Source organism: Tamandua tetradactyla, chromosome 7, assembly GCF_023851605.1.
Source record: "Tamandua tetradactyla isolate mTamTet1 chromosome 7, mTamTet1.pri, whole genome shotgun sequence".
Classification (NCBI taxonomy): Eukaryota; Metazoa; Chordata; class Mammalia; order Pilosa; family Myrmecophagidae; genus Tamandua; species Tamandua tetradactyla.
This window is the reverse complement of record NC_135333.1, coordinates 37,558,201-37,576,017: the sequence shown is the minus strand read 5'-3', so window position 1 is coordinate 37,576,017 and position 17,817 is coordinate 37,558,201. Positions and strand designations below refer to the sequence as shown.

The 17,817-nt window shown below is 35.9% G+C and overlaps 1 protein-coding gene across 10 annotated transcripts in view; it reads left to right on the top strand.

Annotated features, from left to right (window-relative positions):
- EFCAB6 (EF-hand calcium binding domain 6) overlaps window positions 1–17,817 on the top strand; it is a 357,426-nt gene that overhangs the window by 54,789 nt on the left and 284,820 nt on the right. For 8 of the 10 annotated variants that reach the window (XM_077169111.1, XM_077169107.1, XM_077169109.1 and 5 more), the window contains one exon: window positions 12,960–13,048. In XM_077169111.1, coding sequence (XP_077025226.1) covers window positions 12,960–13,048 — 89 coding nt within the window. Of the gene's footprint in view, window positions 1–12,959; window positions 13,049–15,667; window positions 15,812–17,817 lie in introns of all 10 variants that reach the window. The other 2 variants (XM_077169114.1, XM_077169113.1) reach the window with 1 other exon arrangement.

The window sequence follows — 17,817 nt, the reverse complement described above, 5'->3', positions numbered from 1 at the left end:
GGAACCAACTTTTAGTTTCATTGATTCTCTCTATTGCTTTTTTAGTCTGTATTTCATTCATCTCCTCTCTATTTTTTGTTATTTTCTTCCTTATTTTTGCTTTGGGTCTAGTTTGGTCTTCTTTTTCTAGATTCTCCAGTTGCAAGGTTAGGTCTCTGATTTGAGATCTTCTTTTTAGCATAAGCATTTACATTTCCCTCTCAGCACTGACTTTGCAGCTCCCTGTAAGTTTTGCTATGTTGGTGTTTTCGTTTTCATTCACTTCAGAATATTCCTTCTCTGGTTTTTAATTTTCATTCTTTTTTTTTTTCCTTCTCTGGTCTTAATTGAATATTTTATATGATTTTATTTTCTCTTCTCTCAGCATATCAGTTATATATCTTTAAAAACTTCTTTAATGGTTGTCTGAGAGTTTTCAGTATACATTCACAAATAATCTTAATCTGCTTTCAAATAAAATACTATTCTGCTTTACAGGAGTGTAGCTACCTTATAGCAGAGTATTCCAAAATCCTCTCACCTGTTCCTTATAGCATTGCTGTCATTCATTTCACTTAGTCATAAGCTATAATCCCCCAATACATTGAAGCTATTACTATTTTGAATGAACTATATAATCTGTTAGATCAATTAAGTTTAAGAAAAATAATGTATTTTATTTTACTTCATTTATTCCTTTTGCACCACTCTTCCTTTCTTTTGGAAGTCTGAATTTCTGACATATATAATTTTTCTTCTCTCTGAAGAATTTCTTTTTTTAATTTTTTTTCTAATGCAGTTTTATTGAGATATACTACAAGCCATACATACCATCTCAAGTTTGCAATCACTGGCTCACAGTATCATCACTTAGTTTTACATACAACCCCATGATCAATTTTACAACATTTTCATTACTCCAGAAAAGAAATAAAAAGAAAAAAGAAATCCCAATTCCTTCCATACCCCTTATCCGCTCCCCCCCCAATTATTGACCCATAGTATTGATGTAGTACATTTGTTGTACATACTGTTGATGAAAGAGTATTAAAATATTACTGTTACCTATAGTCACTAATTTGCAATAGGTACATTTTTCCCAAAAAACCCTCTATTCTTGACTCCTTGTAACAGTGTCATACATTTGTTCTAGTTCATAAAAAGCTGTTTAATACTTGTATAGTGAGCATGCTAACGTAAATTAGAATCTTGTGTTAGCACCACAAGATTTGCTGTGTTATACATTCCCATGTTTTAACCTCCAATTTACTGAAGAATTTCTTTTAACATTTTTTCTAAGGGAGGTCTGCTGGTAACAAATTCCCTCAATTTGTGTTTATCTAAGGATGTCTTTATTTCTCCTTCATGTTTGAAGAATAATTTCAATGGATTCAGAATTATGTTTTTCTTTCCTCACTTTAAATATTTCACTTCCACTCTCTTCTTGTTTACATGGTTTGGTATGAGAAGACTAATGTAATTCTTATCTTGTTCCACTATAGGTGAGATCATTCCCCACCCTGCCCCCTGTCTTCTTTCAAGATATTCTCTTTGTCTTTGTTTTACGGAAGTTTGAATATGATATGCATAGGTGTAGATTTTTTGTTATTTATCCTGCTTGGTGTTCTTTGAGATTCCTGAATTTGTGGCTTGGTGCCTGTCATGGTCAGGGTCATGTGTCAACTTGGCCATGTGGTGGTACCTGTTTGTCTGGTTGGGCAGGTGGTGGCCTGTCTGTTGCTATGAGGACATTTCATAGAATTAAATCATGATCACATTGGCTGCATCCACAGTTGATTCCATTTGTAATCAGCCAAGGGGAATGTCTTCTGCAATGAGTGATACTTAATCTAATCACTGGAAGCCTTTAAAGGAGGATTCAGAAGAGACAGGCTCTCTTTCTGCCTCAGTGGCGAGCCTCTCCTGTGGAGTTCGTCCAGACCCTCCATCAAAGTCATCAGCTTCACAGCCTGCCCTATGGATTTTGGACTCCACATTCCCATGGTTATGTGAGACACTTTTATAAATTTTATATTTACAGATATTTCCTGTTGATTCTGTTTCTCTAGAGAACCCTAACTAATACACTACCTGTCATCAATTTTAGAAAAATCTCTGCCATTATTACTTCAAATATTCTTCTGTTCCTTTCTTCTTCTCCATCTTCTTCTCCATTCTTCCCATATGTTGCACCTTTTGTAATTGTCCCACAGTTCTTAAATATTCTTTTCCATTTTTTTCATTCTTTTTTCTCCTTGCTTTCCAGTTTGGGAAGTTTCTACTGCCATATCGTCAAGCTCACTAATTCTTTCTTTGGCTGTGTCCTGTCTACTGATAGGCCCTGAAAGGGATTATTCTTTTATGTTACAGTGGTTTTGAGTTCTAGTATCTCCTTTTGACTCTTTCTTAGAGTTTCCACCTCTTTTCTTACATTACCCATCTGTTCTTGCATGTTGTCCACTTTTTGCCCTAGAACCCTTATCATATAAATCATAGTTCATCTAAACTCCTGGCATGATAATTCCCAAATATCTGCCACATTTGAGTCTGGTTCTGGTGCTTACTTTGTCTCTTCAGACTATATATTTTTCTTATAAGTATATAGTTATACTTATAGGAATAGAAGAATATTTGAAATAATAACCGCAGAGATTTTTCAGGCTATATTATATGCCTCATATTTTTGTTGAAACACAGGCAAGATTTATTGGGTAAAAGGAACTGAGCTGCATAGGCTTTATGTGTGAATTATTATGATTACCTGGCTAAGAGTTAGGCTGAGTTTACTGTTTGCTGTAGCTATAGGTACTAGAGGCTAAAATTTCCTCTAGTGTCCTTGTTTTTCTCTCTTTTGGCTTTGGTTTTCCCTAGAGACTCTTTCTTAAATGGGGTCTGAGACTTGCAGCTCTTTCAACTCCAATCACCTGTTATTATTCATAGCTCTGTGGATAAAGGGATGGGGACAAGGAAGCATTCTGTAATCCTGTAATAAGGTATTTTGTTGAGCCTGTTCCCTTTGCTATGGCCTTCACAAATGCTTCTCAGATTTTTATTCTCTCCTTGGTTGAAACAAGAATGCACAAGAGAGTGGGAATTGAGTATTTCCCTTCCCCCCATGTGGATTTGGCTCTAGTAAAACTGAAGTCAGTTAGGCTCTGGTAAAATAGTTTCCCTTGAGGTAAGCTTTTGTTAAGGAGAGCACAATGCTGTGGGCTTATTTCAAAATGGTTACTTTTCCCATCCCCCTGGAACGAGAGTTTTTTCCAGTCTTTACCCTGAGAACCAGTGGAGGTAAAACTGACAAAAGTGTGGGGGTTCTCCTAAGGCTTGGTTCCCTAGTTGTAAATGTCTCAAACTAGTCCACATTCAGTCTCAAGCAATTAGTCAGTTACCCTTTAAGTGTTCCTTCCAGCTGTTGGCTCCAGTGGTGGATTCTGCTTTTGGTGCACTGTTATTATCTATACTCACCTCTCTCACTAGTTTTTGATGAGAGCATGAGGTTTGCTGTAGTGTGATCTCAATTCTCTAATGGATCTAATAATAATTGTTGATCTTCAGTTCAGTTCAACTTTTTTCTTGTTTGAGGATGCAAATGATTACTTTCAAGCTTGTTACATGTCATACTGGAAACTAGAGCTACTTATTCTTTAGTTTTTTTAATGAAATTTTGTTGCAGTATGTTCACATACCATATAGTCATCCAAAGTATACAGTCAGTGGTTCACAGTATCATCATATAGTTGTGCATTCATCACCACAATCAATTTTGAACATTTTTATTACTCCAAAAAAATAAAAATAAGAATAAAAAAGAAAAAGAAAAAGAACATCCCACACCCGTTATCCCCCCCATTATTTATTTATTTTTGTCTTTATTTTCTTACTCATGTGTTCATACATTGAATAAAGGGAGTGTCAGTCACAAGGTTTTTATGATCACATGGTCATACCATAAAGGCTATACAGTTATACAGTCTTCTTCAAGAATCAAGGCTTCTGAATTGCAGTTTGTTTCAGGTATTTCCTTCTAGCTTCACTAAAAACTAAAAAGTAATATCTATAGAATGCATAATAATGACTCCATAATGACCTTTTGACTGTATTTGACATTTCACAGCCATTGAAACTTAATTTTCATTTCTCATCCCCCTTTTGGTCAAGATGGTTTTCTCAATCCTATGATGCCAGGTCCAGGCTCATTTCTGGGAGTCATGTCCCATGTTACAGGGGAGATTTACACCCCTGGGAGTCATGGCCCATTTTGGGGGGTGGGGGGGCAGACAGTGAGTTTAGCTGCAAAGTTAGCTTAGAGACAAAGGCCACATCTGAGTAAGAAAAAAGGTTCTTTGGGGGTGACTCTTAGGCATACTTGTAAGTAGGCTTAGCTTCTGTTTTAGTCTGCCAAAGCTGTCAGAATGCAATACACCAGAGATGGACTGGCTTTTAATAAACGGAATTTACTTAGTTAGAAACGTATAGTTCTTCAGAGGAAAGACAGCTAACTTTCATCTGAGGTTCTCTCTTACACGGAAGGGCAAAAGGTGATCTCTGGTGGCCTTCTCTCCAGGTTTCTGGGTTCCAGCAGCTTTCCCCTGGGGTGATTCCTTTCTGAATCACCAAAGGCCTGGGCTGAGCTACGAGTCCTGAGATGAGGTATGTTAAGCTGCTTGCCCTGTGCTGCATTGAGCTCTCTTAATTTAAGATTCCAGACAATTAAATCAAATGTCATTCTTTGCAGTAGACACTCCCCCTAGCTGACCACAGATATAATCAGCGAGAGATGAGTTTCACGTGCCATTGGCTCATGGCCACAGCAACAGTACTAGGCACCTTCACCTGGCCAAGTTGACACCTAACCTAACTACCATAGTTTCTCCTTTGCAGGAGTAAGTTTCATAAGGGCAAGCCCTTATGAAATGAATCAAGAGCTTGGCCTATTAAATTCGTAGTCCCCAATACTTGTGAGAATATCAGGAATTCCCCAAGCAGGAAAGTTTGATATTTCCTCCATTCTCACCATTCCCCCAAAGGGACTTTGCAGATACTTTTTTATTTTCTGCCCAGATACTCTGGGATGTATCAGGGCATCACACAAACCTATACTAACCAACAATATCTCACTCCCTATTCAAGATTCCATGTAATTATAGTGTTCAAATAAGCTGACCACACATGTTAAATTAAATAGTGTGCCAATAAATTAAATCGTGTGCCACAGAAAATATAATTTTTGCATCTCTTCTTTTGGTCTCATACAGAAGTTGAAGTTTAAAGTGCAGTCATAGGGGGTAGTTCAGTGATAGAATTCTTGCGTGCTATGTTGGAGACCCGGGTTCAATTCCCAGCCCATGCACTTCCGAAAACAAAACAAAAACAAATTAAAAGCCAACCAAACAAAAAAAAATTCAATAACTGGTGCTGCAATAAGGGGATACTCACGTGGAAAAATAATGAAATGTGACCCCGCCCCCCCATACAGCATACAAAAAAAAAATGTAGTCAATACAATCTTTTACCTTATAGTCTGATTTACCTTAGTCCAAAACAGATCAGCTTCATTCATATCTTTAACTGAAGTTGTATCTCTTTTTCAGCTTTTTAACAGTTGCTGTATGGGGGGTTGGTCCCCCCATGAAAATGCTGACGTTCATAGCTGCAGAATGCTGTCTCTGAGTCTCGGTGTTACACAGATAACCTAAGTACCACAGTATGACTAGGTTACACACAAAAAGCTCAGCATCTCAGAATTTAGAATTAACCATTACAATTCAGGAATAGTTGTGACTGCTCTAAGAGCTTATAATCTAGGAAACTTTACAAAAAGCTTTCCTCTGATAACCTGTGCTCTCGAACTCAGTTCTAAGAGTTTGCACATTATAGTTAGTCCGTATTGGTGAGGCATGATAATATTTGTCTTCTCATTTCTGGCTTATTTCACTCAATATACTGTCCTCAGGTTTCATTCTTCTAATTGCATGCCTCACTTCATTCCTTCTTGCATCCACTCAGTATGCCATTGTATGTATATACCGTTTACCCTTCTGTTCATCAGTCAATGTATCCTTAGGCCACCTTCATCCATTGCAGTCGGTGAATACTGCTGCCATAAACACCAGTGGGCAAATATCCATTCATTTCCCTGCTTTCAGTTCTTCCAAATATACACCTAATAGCGGGGTTGCAGGATCATATGGCAATCCTATATGTAGCCTCCTGTGGAACCAACACGCTGCCCTCCAGTGGGGCTGCACTGTTCTACTTCTTTACCAGCAGTGAACAGGTACATCTCTCCACATTTTCTCCAGCACTGTATCTTTCTGTTTAGTTTTAAAACAGTTTTATTCATACACCATGCAATCCGTCTTAAGTAATTAACCAATGGTTCCGGTATAATCACATAGTTATGCATTCACCACCACAATCTGTATGTGGACATTTCCATTTCTTCAGCAAAGAAAGAAGAAGAGGAAATAAAGAATTAAAAATAAAAAAGTAATAAGAGGCGGGCCGCGGTGGCTCAGCGGGCAAAGTGCTTGCCTGCTATGCCGGAGGACCTCGGTTCGATTCCCGGCCCCAGCCCATGTAACAAAAACGGAGAAACAGAATACAATAAAACAAGAAAATGTTTAAAAATGTTTCCCTTTCTTCCTTCCTTCCTTCCTTCTATCCTTCCTTCCTTCTCTCTGTCTTTCCTTTAAAAAAAAAAAAAAAAAAAAAAAAAGTAATAAGAATAAAAAAATAAAAATGAGAAACAATACTAACACCAAAAATCCCATACCCCTCCCTTATATCCCTCTCTTATTGGCATTTAGCATTGGTATATTACCTTTGTTACATTTAATGGAAGCATATTACAGTGTTACTGTTAATTAGACCCTAGATTGCATTGTTTTTATGTTTTCCATATACCATCCCATTTTCAACACCTTGCAATGTTGACATTCATTTGTTTTCCTCATGTAAAAACTGGATTATATTTGTACGTCATTGTCTACTCTAGGTTTGGCTGTTATACAATCCCAGTCTTTATCTTTTACCTTTCCTTCTGCTGTCATACATGCTCCTAACATTTTCCCTCAATCATACTCATAATCAGCTTCATTCAGTATTCTTATATTTTTGTGCTACAATCAGGTAGTATTGTGCTATCCATTTCTGAATTATTACAGGCAGTCCTGTTGCACACTCTATACTCCTTCAGCACCAATTGCACAATCTCTACCCTATTTCCATCTCCTGATAATCTGTTTTTAACTTCAATTCTCAAAGTTCTACTGATTAATGTTAGTTCATATTAATGAGCACATACAGTATGTGCCCTTTTGTTTCAGCTAATTTCACTCAGCATAATGTCCTCAAGGTTCATCCACGTTATTACATGCTTCATGACTACTCTGTCTTCCAGTTTAGCCTCTCATCTGTGGATGGGCATTTGGGCTGTTTCAGTCTCTTGGCAATCATAAATAATGCTGCTACAAACATTGGTGTGCAAATGTCCTTTTGTGTCCTTGCCTTCAGGTCCTCTGAATGTATATCTAGTAAAGGGATTGCTGGATCATAAGGCAATTCTATACTTAGCTTTCTGAGGAACCACCAAACTGCCTTACAGAACAGTTGTACCATTTTATATTCCCACCAACAGTGGATAAAGTATCTTTCTCCACATCCTCTCCAGCACTTACTGTTTTCTGTTTTTTGATAATAGCCATTCTAGTGAGTATCAGATGATATCTCATTGTGGTTTTGATTTGCATTTCCCTAATAGCCAGTGAAGTTGAGCATCTTTTCATGTGCCTTTTAGCCATTTGTATTTCCTCTTCTGAGAAGTGTCTGTTCATATCTTTTGTTCATATCATTTTTTAATTGGGTTGTCTTTTTGTTGTTGAGTTGAAGAATCTCTTTATATATTCTGGACACTAAACCCTTATCTGATATGTGGTTTCCAAATATTGTCTCCTATTGCATAGGTTGCCTTTTTACTTTCTTGACCAAGTTCTTTGATGCACAAAAGTGTTTAATTTTAAGGAGTTCCCATTTATCTATATTTTTTTCAGTGCTCTCTCTTTGGATGTAAAGTCTAGGAAACTGCCTCCTATTAGAAGTTTTATAAGATATTTCCCTACATTTTCTTCTAAAAGTTTTATGGTCTTAGCTCTAATGTGTAGGTCTTTGATCCATTTTGAGTTAATTTTCCTATAGCACGTGAGATACGGATCCTCTTTCGTTCTTTTGTAAATAGATATCCATTTCTCCAAGCACCATTTATTGAAGAGGCTGCTCTGTCCCAGGTGGATTGGCTTAACCACCTTATTGATCTGCTTTGTCTTTTTAAAAACAATCACAAAGTTACAAACTTTGTAAGTATAGTGCAAAGATCAATTATCTTTTCTGAACCATTTGTCAGTAAATTGCTCCATCATTCCCAAAGATTTTAATGTCTTTTTTCAAACAAGGACACTGTCCTATTTTAACAATACAAACATCAAAATAAGGAAGTTAACATTGATTCATTACTACTATCTAAGCCCCAGAACCCATCACATTTTGTTAATTGTTCCCTTGTGGGACCCAGGTCAGAATCATATAATGCATTTAGTTTCCTTCAGACTAGGACAGGTCTGCAGACTATCCTTGACTTCTATAACCACAACACTTTGAAGATTATAGATTTGTTATTTTGTAGAATGATCCCTGTTTGGGTTTATCTGATGTTTCCTTAACATTAGATTCAGGCTTGCATTTTTGACAGGAATATCACAGAAGTGATGTTGCATTCTTCTCGTTGCATATTATTAGGTTGCACATGACTTCAGTTTGTTTCATTAATAATGCTGATATTCACTTTGATCCCCATTTGATTAAGGTGGGATCTGTCAGGCATTTCCATGGTAAAATTACTTTTATTCCCCCTTGTAATTAACAAGTTTTCTGTGGGAGAAATTTTGAAACTTCCTCAGCAAACTTTTAATTTATTCATTTGTCATTTATATATTTGCCAGGGACTCAAGATTTTCTATTTTATTCGAAGGGTTCAGATCTATTGCCTGCACTATTTATTTTGATGCATAAATTGTCCCCAGTTCACCCTGTAGGAGCCCCTTCAAGTTGGTTTCTGTGTCCTTCTACTTGTCCCCATCATTCTTTGAGCATTTTCTTGCTTTCTGATATAAAATATTCCTAGCTCACTTGTATGATCCCTGCCTTGGCCATGGAATCATCCATGTCTCAAAAAAAGCTCTGGTTGCTTTTATTGGAAAAAGATATTCAGAAGCTAGAATCTGGGAACCGGGGCTGCTTTTGCTCCCAGGCCCTCTGTGTAGGCAGAGCTCTAGGGGTTACATGTTTATCTTTCTACACACATATATACATACATATTCATCTATATTTACTTCTAAATTTATCTCCAAATATATATTGAAAACCATGAATTCATGCAGATACTGCCACTTCTAATCCAATAATTTAGAGTTCATTCTAGTTCTCCATTTTCATATTCGTATCTACCTTTCAGACAGTGAGAAATTTGGTTTTATTTATTATTTGGTTCATGTCCCTGTGATGTAACTCATCTCCCATCTCCAACACCCTCCACCCAACTCGGTCCCATATGAATGCCCTCCTCTCCCTGCTTGGGCACTGACACCCTATTCCAGGTTGCCCCTCCATGATGGTGTCATTCTTTCCCCACTTGTGCTCCCGTCTGCTGCCCTGGACTCCCCCAGCCCCTCAGTACTGCAGACACCATTTTATTCTTTGCTTTGTCTAATGACTCTAGGAGTGAATTGCTAGGGAAGGGATAGGAAGGAAAGGAAGGGAAGCAGTCACTCTCTTTTCCCCTCTTCCCCCAGCCCCTGGCAACTACTCATTTACTTTCTGTCTTTATTGATTTACCTATTCTGGACCTTTCATATAAATGGAATCATACAGTATAGGGTATTTTGTGTCCAGCTTCTTTCACTTAGCTCAATGCTTTCAAGATTTCTCCATGATGTAGCATGAATCTGAACTTCATTCCTTTTTATGGTGGAATAACAATCCATTGCATTAGTATATACATTTTATTTATCCATTCAAAAGTTGACGGACCTATGAATTGTTTCCATGTTTAGCTGTTGTGACTGTTACTATGAACAAGGTTTGTATGGACTTATGTTTTCAGTTTTCTTAGGTATATACCTAGGAGTGGATTTGCTGGGTCATTTGGTAGTGTTCCTTACTTTTAAAGTACATTTGTCCTTACAAATGTTGCATTAGTTTCCTCATAATCTCAATTTAACTGATCCTTTATGCCAAATGGAGAGTTACAATATTTCCTGCTACTGTCTCCTTATATTCATGATCTAATGTTGATTTAAAAATTTGACAGCCTTCCCAAGCTAATTAGCTATGCAGGAAGAGGAAAAGTACAGAAAATATGAAATGTGTATCTGTTTTTAACAGGCACGCATAAAATGCTACATCTGTTTTTAAAAAGAAGTCACTGAGAACTGTAGTTAAGAACTACTTCAAAGGCTTTATTAAAAACAGAATCTGGTGGCCATCCTAAAGAGTAAGCATACTTTTCTAGGACCTTGAGCCCCTGTGACCCATGTGTAGGTCAAGGTAGTGGAGGACAGTGCATGTTCCAAGGTCCAGGTTCACTGGGAACGCAGGCAGGGCTCCCTTCCCCCTCCCTGGAGTTCACGGCATCTGTGACATTTGTAGATCTTAGGACTGACTCATGAGGCCCTGCACCTGTTTTATTTTCCATGGTTAATGGAAGCCTAACTGGAAACTTATAAAACTGGTAAAGTATTTCATGGGAATGTTCCCTTAAAATTAGAAACGATTCTCCAGTTTTGTCTGATTTACTTTGTTTTAGTTTTACTTCAACAGCCCTGTGAGGAATTGCTTCCTGGGGGGTTAATATTTGATCAGGGAGAGAACGATGAGGAGGCACTGTTTGTAGCCTTCCCATACCTTCAATTCCTTTAACAATGGCTTGGATTTTGGTTTTGTGTGTGGATGCCTCAGAGTTTCTGAAAACTGACTTTTTTTAAAGAAGTTGAATTGATAGATAGATTCCAGAGTGGGAAAACCCAGTGGTTGTGCCAGGTTGGGAAAAGAGAAGTGTTCTTTGAAGATATTTATCAACATGTTGGATACTGATATAAAAACTACCCTTCCCCCACCCCTGTCTAAGAATTTGCTTTCATGAATTGGTCTGTGGGTGATTTTGATTGTTAAATATTTCTGCCAGAATCACAAATCCTGAGAAGGTGAGTACTGAGCAGAGCTTCTCCTATTAGACTAGCTTTGGGTACCGGTTATTGTGATAATTTATCTGCCACATTAGAATTTGTATAAGACCATAACTTACAATATGAACAATATGAGATGGGACTACCTCTTGAATAGTTTAATGGACTTCCTTTTACTTCTAGGCAGAGTGGTTAGTGTAATGAGATGAACTTGGGCTCTGTGGGCACATCACATCTTTCTTTCTTAATGATCATGTCATGAAGGCAGGTCTCACCTCCACTCTGTGAAATGTGGAAAATGACACCACCCTAAGAAGGTTGGTTTACGATTAGATGTGCTAACTCATGTACAACTCCTAGAGCAGTGCCTGTGCCCATTTATTGAGGATAAGCCCTCTAAATGTGAGCTTCTTCCCTTCCATATTCACTGTATCACTACTGAAAACATAAAGACATCCAAAGTCCTCTTAATCTGTTCTTGCCCTTCTTCGATAAGAAGATTTGGGAAATTTTGAAGCATTTATCCAAGATTACATCTATAAAAAATGCCCAATCAGAATAGGAGTCATGGGGGTCCTTTCCAGGAAAAGGCTTCTTCAGAGGCCCACCCTGTGAGCTGCTCTCCCCATGCCCTCATTTACAAGTTATACATGTTTTAAATAGTGGAAAGAAATTTATCCTTTGGGGAAGAATGAGATAAGCACCCTAAGCTTTGAGGATGGAATTTTAAAGGCTAAGTAAATATCAAACTTGTTTGTGTAGAGTTGGGAACTATTCAATTATGGGGGAGGTTGTACTTTGTATATTTGTATGAAGCGTAATAAAATATATTTATATTTATGATATATTCTACATTAATTTTAATCTTACTCATAATAATTTGTTGGAAATATTGATTGTCATTTAAATTTTCTTTAGCTTTTTGTTTTAGAAGTAATTTCAAACCTCTAGAAAATTTGCAAGAATAAGAATAGTGGCTATATGCCTTTTACTTAGTTTTACCTAGTTTAACATTTTACCCCATTTTCTTTATCATTTGCATTTATTTAGTCTCTATTATACACAAGCAATATATACAACATATGCAAACAATGCATGTATAATTTTTTTCTGAACCATTTGAGAGGAAGCTGTTTTTATCATGGGTCTTTACCCCTGAGTAATTAGTATGCATTTCCTAAGAATAAAGCTTATTCTCTTAAACACATAGTGCAGTTATTAACTTCAGTACATTTAACATTGAGATAATACTTTTGTTTAATCTTCCATCCATACAGACCTAATTGATCTGATAATGTCCTTCATGGCATTTTTTTTAATTTAAAGATACATTTTCAACTTAAAAATACATGAATGTACATAAACTTCATATGGCAATCTGACAGTGTAAAATTCTGCTGTGACCTCAGTATCTTGAGAGCTATGTACATTAAAATATATTCCTACTAGTTTTATTTTATTTTTTAGATAGATTTTAGATTTGGATTTGGGTAATTTGTTGACTTTTAATTGAGCCCAGATGGGCATTTTTGGATGCTGTTTTGTACTTGATTTACTGAGGATGCAAGTCAAACCAGAGACCTGGATTGTGTAGTTGTAAATATTTGATAAAATGTCCATCACACTAATAACATCTTGCATTACATCATGAAAGTTGTGATTCTGAAGTTTACAGCACTGTCCACTGCTTGGATCCTAGTTTTCTCTCTAACAGGCTGTCTTCTTCTTATTTGAATATAGATTCCCCTCACCAGTTCAGGTGCTGTACCATACCTTGAATTCCTGTCCAGATTTGGTGGAATTGACATAAATGTAAATGTTACAAAGAGGTAAGAGTTTTGTTTGCTCACATGAAAATGTGAAATTTGAAATGATGATTAAGTGATAGAACAGAAGGCCATTAGAATTAATCATATCAACAGATATAGATGAAATACTTGTGATGGTAGAGCTTGTTCATATAAAACTTATTGGAATTAATCCTCAGTCAAAAATTTATTTGGAGAACATTCTCACATCCATGTAGGATATATTTCAGAGTAAGAAATAATGCTATAATAAAAATGAAAACATAGCAAAATAAAGCCAGATTAAAATATTTCATGTGCAGAAACATTCAGATTTGGAGATTATGCCTTTTAATTTTGAAGTAAAAATGTTAAGATTGCTTTTTATACATTTTTATCATTGTTCATTGGAAAGTTATGTTTTGGCCATTAGAAATAAAGTATTTTAAAAAAGAACATTTTAATGAGTTCCTTGAGTATTTCATAGCTTTGGCATATGCATGGGATTCATTGCTTTATCTGTAAAGGTAAAGGGTTAGAGGGGTTAGAGTCTGCCTTTGATATCTCTATCAGCTATAAAGTCCTTTGACTCCAGTAAATGATCTAAGAAATATTGTTTTTGTTTTCATTAAAAAGTTATTTACTTAGATTGACTCTAAGTGAATAAGCCTCATTTTCTCAGGAGTTGCACAAATAATTATGAGAATTAAATTTGACATTGAAATATTAGCAAATTTTGACATTATAACTTTCATGATTGAATCTATCACTGATGCTTTAAAGTATAAGAATTAGTGCAGCAGCTTCACCAAAAATGACAAAATACTATCCTTTCCATGATCTGGGATTCCTTTTTGTTCTGTTCAGTAAATATTCAGTAAGTGGTGGACTAAGATAATTTCCAGTCTTAGTCAAAAGAATGACTGGTTGTTTTATAGACTTCATATTCATACTTTTGACCTAAAATCATCACTTTTTGTGGGGTAAAATTTTGGGTAGATATAATCTAATTTGATTATAAATTCTCTCATCTTTATTGGAGAAGTTAAGTGAGAAAACTGAAATTAAGAGAGGTTTTTCTTTGAGAAGACTGAAACCTCAGCCTAATAATTAATTTGAGATGAAAAGTATCATAAGATGCTTTCTTGAACATAAAAGGCTAAATATTTAAACTACATTTGAAAGATTTACTCATGAAACTGAGTTCTCTTTACATTGGTGATAATCCATTTTAGGAAACAGACTCCTCTTAATAGTAGTATTTTAGGCTATATACCATGAACAATAGTGAAAATAACTAAAATGGTAGGTAAAGGGTAAAATACATACATTTTAATGCACTACAGAGCAGACAAGAAAGTAAGAACTGCTCAGGGATCAAACTTGAAGTGAAAATTAGAATCCAGAGAAGTGAGCATTCCATAAGTCAGGTTTTGTCCTGAGGGTATTGGCCAAATGGCCAAATCCTTACGAATTTGTGTTTCAGTTTTATCGGCCACCTGGAATGAAGGGGTCAATAGAAAAACCTAGGAGGCAAGTCCAAGGTGGAAGAGTCTAATGGAGGGCCAGTGCATATAAAGTTGGGACACCTATGCCTTCATGAAGCATAAATTGTAAATATAAACCTGCATCACAGAAGAGCACAATGAGGAAAGCTGCCTGTTTCAACACTGGTGTTGGATGGATAGGGAAAAAATTGTAATTATAAGTTGGTTTTCATGCAGGTCTGTGCTTGAATTAATGCTTCTTGTGTGGACCAAAGTGTCAGGTTAGGAATTTATTAAAAGTGATCCTGGAGTGGATCCTGGAAGGAATGTGTTTCCAACCCTAGCCCTTAAAGAATTCCCATAAAGTGCCAAGTAACATCAGACTACCAAAAAAATATCTTACAAAACATAACAAAGAGACAAAAAAAATGACCAAAAGAAACAATATCCAATGAAATAAGACCTCTAAACATTTGAAAAATTAGAACTATCAGATACAGAATCTAAAATTAGTAGATTTTAATATGTTTAAAGGAATGAGCGAAGGTATTAAAATAATACAAAGCAAGAGGAAATGAAAATGACAAAAGTATGAAAAAATATAAAACAGAACTTCTGTTACTGAAAAATATAATAATTTTAGATATAAAATTCAGTGAATGGTTGAAAACAAGGGATTAGACTCAGGTGAAACGAATATTAGTGACATGGAAAACCAAGCTGAAGGATTATCTGGTATGCAGCACAAAAAGACAGAGATACAAAATATGGAAAATCAGTTTAAGAGACATGGAGGATAGGAAGAGAATACCTAATATGCTTCTAATTGGATTTCCAGAAAGACAGAGGGAAAGAACAGTGTAGATGCAATATTTGAAGAGATAATGACAGAATTGTAAGCCAGATAAATAAAAAGAAATGCCTATCTCGACATATAATAGTAAAATTGCAGACCATTCAAGTCAAAGAGAAAATCTTAAATGCAGCAAAAGTAGAAAAAAATTAATTGACTTCAGAAAACAATTAGTCTGACACTGACTCTCACTTCAGACAGTGACAATGAAAGCTAGAAGACAGTAGAAAATTTTCCTCTATGTGCTAAAATAAAACATTTGCTATCCTAGAAATACTGTATTTGTAAATAAAACTGACTTTTTTCTGTGGGAGCTCCCAGGACCTCTGCTCCTCCTGCCATGGTATATGTAAGAAGATAAGCTGATATCAGAGGACTTGGAAAAAGAAGAAACATGTGGCACTTTTGCCTTCTGTGTTCCAATCTCCTATTCAACCAGATCTTGTATACTTTCTTCATAGTGACGTAAGTAAAAATAACAGGTAGCCTGTCTAGTTAGTGAATTAGCAGGCTATCAGATTAGGGCTGAATTTGGGGATATTGACAGAGTTGCAGCTCAAATTCTCCAATTTGTAGGGTGGGAGTTATTATTCTGGTCATCACACCACTGAAAATGTGGGTTGGAGACCACAATTTGTAGCAACCAAAACTTGACACCATTGACAACATAGAATGAATACAACACAGAGGTGGTATGCTATCTGTTTATCCCTGGCTACATTAGCATTACCAGAACTGTTGACATCTGGAAGTCACCATATTGAGGAGGAAGTTTCTGAACTGTCCTATGGTAACTGATTAAATTGGAAGCAACATGTAGATTATTTTGCTTCCAATAAAATTTAAGACCTGGAATGACATTTTAAAAAGAGTATGTCTCTCAGTATATGAGAACTGGGGCAAAATATAGAACTATTGTTACATCTAGCAAAGAAGGACTTGCACTGAAGAATAATGTTAGTGTCATCATCAGAGCCATCAGAAACAGCCAGGGAATTATTTACTTAAAATCAACAGCTGGAACTTTTGAGAATTGCCTTCTGATGGATGTGTAGGATATTTCTGCATATGGACTGAAAGTGCTTTTGGCACATTAGTTAATCTTTATGGCACATGGCACAATGTTGTCTCCCTGAAGAACAGCTATAACCTTCCACAATCAATGTAAATATTATCAGAATTTTAAAAAGCCTTCTGAGCACCAAACAAGAAGCCTCACCACAGAGCTCTGAAGAAGTACTTACTGAAGAGCTTCAGAATCATGTTGAAGCTAAATTCATCTGCAGACATTCCTTTGCCAGGCCAGGAACCACAAATTTAAATGGGTACAGCAGGCGGCAGCAGCATTAGTTACCAGAGCAGATGTTTAGCTGACTCTAGGCAAGTAGCCTGTGATAGAGAAGAAAGGAAGAAAGGCAGCTTTTGGTCAGGAAAAGCAGGGAAATGAAACTGAATGCTGCAACGAAACATGTAACCAAAAATAAATTACCAAAAAAAGGAACCCAAACAGTAGAAAAGAAGCCTGTTGAATAACTCCTGAATTTGTATATCCCATTAAGGTCAATTCATTTTGGATAGCTTATTTGGAAGTTCTAAAGAATAAAAACATGACAAAAGTCGGTGAGAAACATTTTAAAAAATAAAAAAATGAAGGTTAAATAAAAAACATTTTCAGACAAAAACTGAGATAGTTCATCTTTAGCAGACATTGATGAAAGGAAATTCTAAAAGGTATACTTCAGGCGGAAAGAAGGTGATCCCAAATGGAAGGTCTGAGAATTTAGGAGGAATGAAGAGAAAGTAATGTGACAAAATATGGGTAAATATAAATTATTATGGACTGTATAAAATGGTTACAAAATTTTCCAGATGTGAAAAATAAAATGAATCGAATTAAAATACCACACAATAATAAGTTTGGAGTGGGGGGATAAATTTAAAGTCTTCTAAATTCCATTCATTAATCTAAAGGAGGAGGATAAAGATATCAGTTACCTTTATGCAACAAAATGTTTAAGATAACACTGAAGAATAGAAACAAAGTGTTTAACTTCCAAAAAATGTATGGGGGAGAAATTGAATGATTAAAAAAATACTCAATCCAAAAGAAGGCAGGAAATGAGAGAAAAAAAACATGGAATAAACCACAAAAATAGAAAACAAAAAGTAAATTTAGAGACCCTGAACCCGCATGTATCCATGATTACACTAAACATAAAAGGATTAAATACTTTAGTTTAAAAAAAAAAACAGAGGTTACTGGAATGGATTTAAAAAGTCCAACTATTGACATTCTTATAAAATAATATATTTAATATAAGGATAAAAAAGGTTGAAGGAAAAATGATGAAAAATTACACCATATTAGTATAAAGGAAAGGAGGAGTTTCTATATCAAGCAAAATAGTTTTTAAGATTTAAGTATTGCTAGAGATAAAGAATATCACTTTGTGATGGTAAAAAGTCATTGC